Source organism: Cariama cristata, unplaced genomic scaffold (assembly GCF_000690535.1).
Source record: "Cariama cristata isolate BGI_N322 unplaced genomic scaffold, ASM69053v1 scaffold2219, whole genome shotgun sequence".
Taxonomy (NCBI): domain Eukaryota; kingdom Metazoa; phylum Chordata; class Aves; order Cariamiformes; family Cariamidae; genus Cariama; species Cariama cristata.
The window spans coordinates 465-6,757 of record NW_009635020.1 but is presented as its reverse complement, the minus strand read 5'-3'; the positions used below and the strand labels follow the sequence as shown (position 1 = coordinate 6,757).

Here is a 6,293-nt window from a genome sequence, read left to right as displayed (position 1 = left end):
TTTTGTGGTACTTGCCTGGAGGAAAGGACTCTTCAAATCCTGGTATTTATTACCTAGTTTCTTGTGGTTCTTAGCAGGTTTTAGATAAACTAGCAACTAGTAACTACAGTTCCGGTCACAGAATGATACAACATGATGTCCCTTTAGCCAACAGAAGTTCACGCTGGACAATAAAAAGAACTCATTTCTACACAGACATACTAGTTACTATGTAATATTTTGTAAGTTTTAGAACAGATTATCAGTTGTAAGTTTGCATTGATTTCGTATTTGTTACTTACTATTAAATTTATTTTAAAACAGATTTTGAAGAGTTCTTTGCAGAAGATTATTTGACCAGAACTAGAGGATCACGATGACAAGATTCATCTGTTTAATGCTAATAGCTGTTGTGGGAGCTTCTGCAAGCAAAACACAGGAATTTGAAGACAATAACGAGGAAACAGAACAAGAATTCATTTATATGAACAGATATAAGCGTTCCAGTGACACACAGGACAAATGCACTTACACCTTTATTGTACCTCAACAGAGAGTGACGGGCGCCATTTGTGTTAATTCTAAGGAGCCTGAAGTTCTACTTGAAAACAGAGTAAACAAACAAGAATTACAGTTACTTAACAATGAACTTCTTAAACAAAAGAGACAAATAGAAACTCTTCAGCAGCTTGTAGAGGTGGATGGTGGGATTGTTAATGAGGTTAAGCTGTTAAGAAAAGAGAGCAGAAATATGAATTCTCGTGTCACACAACTCTACATGCAGTTATTACATGAAATTATCCGAAAACGTGACAATGCCTTAGAACTTTCTCAACTTGAGAATAAGATTTTGAACCAAACTGCAGACATGTTGCAGCTTGCAAACAAATACAAAGACTTAGAGCACAAGTACCAACATTTGATGTCAATTGCCAATAATCAGTCAATAATAATTGCCCAACTGGAAGAACACTGCCAAAGAATGCCATCCATAAAGCCACTGCCACAAACTCCACAGCCACCAAATAAAGTGTACCAGCCTCCTACTTACAATCGCATTATTAACCAGATATCTACTAATGAGATTCAGAGTGATCAGAACTTAAAGGTTCTGCCACCTACTTTACCAACCATGCCTGCAGTTACTAGTATTCCGACTTCAACTGATAAACCATCTGGTAAGTAATATTATTGATGTGTCTACATTAATTTATGTTAATATGCAGTGAGCAACATTTTAACTGTAATATCAAAAATGCAGACAGAATTTATTTAGCAAAATAAATGAAAATGAATTATTCTGAACTGAGATTTCTTAGATCAGACATTGTCTGTATACCTATCTTGTGTATTTTTAATATACAAGTTGTAGTACAAGCACATAAAGAAAGCAAAAAATCGAATTCTGAATGTCTAACACATTCAGACACACTAGCCCCAATGATTTTTCTCATGTTACTTCACCAAGACAAACCCACCATTTATATTACATGTACAAGATAAAGGGGCTGCAGAAAAATCTTACTAATCAATAGTCAATCATCTAAATTTTATTTACCAGTGCCCAAGACCGAATTGCTATAATTCATGACATCTGAAGGGCTTTGACACTTTTTGTGTAAATATTTATGCAGTTATTACAAGTCTGTTGATCTAGCATGTGATAATTTTTGTGACTGTCTAACTCAAAAGGGAATACGTATCTGCTCTGTAGGTCACACAGGGCACTTGCGCTCTAAGACAGAAGCAAAGGGAAGCATGTGGTGGAATAGTAAGGGATATTACACAGCCCTTATTAAGAGTCCTAGGAGTTCTGCCATAAGTGAGGTTAGAGGCATCTGAAATCACATTAGAGATCAATTGATCTACATGATAAACAAGTAACAAGAGAAGAATCCAGTTTCACCTATGGTCCTACATATTTTTTAAAAATAGTTCAAGTATTTTGCGTCCCATACAAGAGAATTCTGCTCTTCAGTGTGTGGGCAACATGTCCTTGCTTCAGAGGAAAGATAGTGGACCCACAGACATCCGAAACTGAGACTTGAAACAGAGTAATGCACATGAAATGCACTCAGAATATATTTCAAGGCTATTTGCAACATATTCCAAATGATATCAAACTCTTCAGAATTATCAAATAATGCAACTGTCACATTAAAAAAAAAAAAAAAAAGACTTACTTCCCTGTGGAAATATCCACAATGAAAGAAACTTGAACAGGTGTTTGTCTAAAGTAGAGTCTCTAAACCACTTTGCTACAAAGCAGTTATTTCACAATATTGCCAGAGATGAACTCACCAAAGCTTGCATTGTGGCACACAGAACCTCAGCCAAAAATATCCCAATTTCATGTAAACATCATCTTCTATGTAAAAAACCAACCAACAAAACCCCAAACAAAGAAAAGAACCAGGAAAAAAAACAGGTCTATTACAATTTCTTTGGCAATACATTACAGGATGGCCTCTTTAATAATTACATTTTGACTTTGATCTTAAAATTAGGCTCAAGCGTAGTACAGTATTTCCCTATTTTTCTGTAAGTGAAATATCTTTCAAGTGTTCTCTTAAGACCTTTCCCCTTCCTGTTACACTCTTCTGAAAACTCGTTAAATTGGTCCACATCCTCCTTGTGCTTTTAAGTACCCAAACTGGAGCGGAGGCTTCACCATCACACAGCAGAATAGAAAAGTTACTTCATGTGCATAGCATTTTTGTTGATCTATCCTCATACAGCATTTTCCTTTTTTGCAAAGAAAAACATTTGAGTCAGGGCCAACTTGCAACCCTGTAGAACCCCTAGATCCTCACCTGAGGAAGAGCTGCTTATCCAACTATTTTTCACGTTGATCTCCAGAAGTCCCTTCTGAAGTCTATGATTCTAAGATAAGATCTGACATCTGTTACTTCTCCCTTATGTAGATAACGTATCAGAAAAAGAAGTTTCACATTTCTTCTGCACAAATCCATTATAATATTAATTTCTCTCCTTATTTTCTTGCTTGCAGCAGTTTGATTTGTTCAAGCAAATTTCCAACAACTGAAGTTAAGCTATTTAACCTTTCATTTCCAGGGTATACTCCTCCCCTCTTTCCACCTTTTTTGGGGGGGCAAGAGACATTTAATACCTTTTCCTCATCCTCCAGAACGTTCACTCACAAAGCACATCTCAAACAAAATCCCTCCCCACAATTAATGCCGTAAATGATGCTTCAGCCAGATGCCGAATGAACTAGAAAAAACCCACAAAACCATCCCCTCCCCCCAAACAACACCTCACCAAACAAACAAAATCCACCAACCACCACAATTGCCCAGCCACTTTGAAAAAAAAAAAATCCACCTATATTTTATCCAGGCCCTTCTGTACTGTGCCTTGAATTCTCAACCTTTGCTGAAGCTCCTGGCTGTACTAACCACCTGATCATAGCCAACCTGTGCAATGAAAACTGAATGTGAATGAAAAAGACAATATCTGTTACTGCTGGCCAACCAATAATATGACTGGCACAGTCGCATTTACCTCAGTCAAAAACCAAGAATCTGAATTGGAGGGAACAAGAACTGCCACAGAAATGAATTTAACCAACTTACAGAGAGTTCTACACACATCACTTATCTTAAAATAAAGTGCTCATCTTCTTTCTAGATGAATTTTTTTGAAACAACCTACTTCATAAGTTATTTATCATTTAAAATCTTCAAAAGACTGACTCTTTCTGTAATGACTTTATACTGTACTAGGATACTAGTGCCTTATGCCTACACTCAAGAGGAACGTACTTCAGGACAAAACATTATTACAACCATGATCTAAACCAAGACAGTCATTTGGAAGTATTTCTCTGTCACGTTTTAAGCGTCTTGCCCTACCTGTTATTATAATTTACTGTATATTGTGACTCAAATATACCACAGAATATTTTCTCCATATTCACAAAGGTAAGCTAAAACAACTAGCCAAGTAACAAAAAGTAATGTGCCAGATTTGAGAGGCAAGGCATAGAAGAATAGCATCTTGTTAAAAATTTATTAGGAATATTTCAAGTGCTGGATATTTCAACAGAGACATCCTAGTCTATTGCCTCTAAGATGACAAAAGCTGATGACTGTGTAACAACAACATTGGCAGTAAATCATAAAAATATGATGTAGATAAATTAAAGAACCCCAGTCTCATAGTCAAATGCTCTAGAGAAAACAAACTGAAAGAATGCATTGTGAAATGTGGGCATCATCATTAGATATAAAGCAATTTTAGAGATACAGACTTTATAACAGACAACTTAATTTCTCTGCAAGGACTAGTGTCATACTTTGATCCATGCATTTCCTAGAAAGTCTTATTTTACGAGGCATAAAAATGCCCCAATGTACCTGTTGGTGGTTCTTTGCAAAAATAAAGGAGAACATAAAAATTACTCCAATCTTATCCGTAAAGTGTTTATTTCAAATTCTTATTTGTGCATTCTTACTTCCACTCATGCCCAAAAGAGTAAGCTGGGCAAGTTTAATTGTGTCTGCAAAATACTGAACATGTACACAACGCTGAAATTCTACAGAAAAAAAATAACAAATAAAATCAGTAAAGAGCCAGTAAGTCACCTAATGTCAACACCAGAGATTGTTCAAAATAACTACAATTGTATTTTACTCCATTCTACTGAGCAAAACATGAATTCCAAGTAAAATTTCTATAGTCCTATTTCGGAATATTTTTTTCTTAGACTTGCTTGAAAAGAGCTAAAAGCCTAATAAAAGACTTCAGGGTGAAATGGTCTAGCTGTGACACTAACAACGCTTTTGTTGGAGTTATTACCCAGAGGTTTGGCATGGGATGTAGGGCTATGACACAAGAAATCCCAACAACTCTGCATACATTAATGCTTAACAACTACAAGTTTTAATATGCCAATGCAAAAAGCAGATGTGGTTTATCTGCAATGGGTTTTAGTTTATAACATCAAAAAGCTTAGCCCACAGGGTCAATAATTCAATTTGATCTGAAACAACGATTTATTAGTGTAGAATTCTACACTCAACAGGCCAAACACTATTACGTGAAGCAGTAGCACATTTTTTGTATAAAACAGACTTACACGAATAGCTTATAAAAATATTCTGCGTTGTATAAGTTTGCTAGTACAACACTGGAAGATGACTAGACACAAGACAAATGAAAGCTGAACTTGAAAAGTAAATTAATTTGATTCATCATCCTTACTCAAAAAAAAAAACCCCAAAACCACCCAAAAAAACCCAACAAATCTTTTTCTGAGAACAAAACATTTAGTAGCCAGTTATACCAATTATGAAATGTACACTTTCTCATGCAACTGCCGCAAAAGACATTATTCCTAGGAAAACATGCACACAAACCAGTTTATTATACTCTACCAGATAAAACTTTCAGGTAAACATTTAAAAAAAATAAAGTTCAATAGTTCAATAATAAACAGCAAACGGTAATGCTAAGGTTATTGCAATATTAACATACAGTGTATGCTAATCTTGTATGGTCACACACTTTTTCAAAAATGGCATTAATAGTATACAAAAATAAACATAGATAATAGGTTGCGGTCAATGGCTCGATGTCCAAGTGCAGACTGGTGATGAGCGGTATTCCTCAGGGGTTGGTATTGGGACCAGCACTGTTTAACATCTTTGATGGTGACATGGACAGTGGGATTGAGTGCACCCTTAGCAAGTTTGCTGATGACACCAAGCTGTGTGGTGTGGTTGACATACTGGAGGGAAGGGATGCCATCCAGAGAGACCTTGACAGGCTTGAGAAGTGGGCCCGTGTGAACCTCATGAGATTCAACAAGGCCAAGTGCAAGTTCCTGCACATGGTTTGGGGCAATCCCAAGAGAAAATACAGGCTAGGCAGAGAATGGATTGGGACCAGCCCTGAGGAGAAGGACTTTGGGGTGTTGGTTGACGAGAAGCTCAACATGACCCGGCAATCACAGAATCAATATGGCTGGAAGACACCTCTGGGATCAACCTTTGCCCTGACACCACCATGTCAACTAGACCATGGCACAAGTGCCATGTCCAGTCTTTTCTTAAACACCTCCAGGGATGGTGACTCCACCACCTCCCCAGGCAGCCCATTCCAGCGCCTAACAAGCCCTTCTGTGAAGAAATGCCTCCTAATCTCTAACTTGAACTTCCCCTGGCACAGTTTCAGTCTATGCATCTTAGTTTTAGGATTCAGTCTATCCTATCACTAGTTGCCTGGGAGAAGAGGCCAAATCCAGCTTTGCTACAACCTCCTTTCAGGTAGTTGTAGAGAGTGATAAGGTC

At 37.1% G+C, this 6,293-nt stretch overlaps 1 protein-coding gene across 1 annotated transcript; it reads left to right on the top strand.

Annotated features, from left to right (window-relative positions):
* Window positions 1-312: 312 nt before the first annotated feature.
* Window positions 313-1,157, top strand: LOC104167169 (angiopoietin-related protein 2-like; the record flags this gene model as incomplete). The annotated part of the gene is made up of 1 exon (XM_009707345.1): window positions 313-1,157. A coding segment is annotated over exon 1 (802 nt), but the record flags the coding sequence as incomplete, so codon positions are not given.
* Window positions 1,158-6,293: the final 5,136 nt, after the last annotated feature.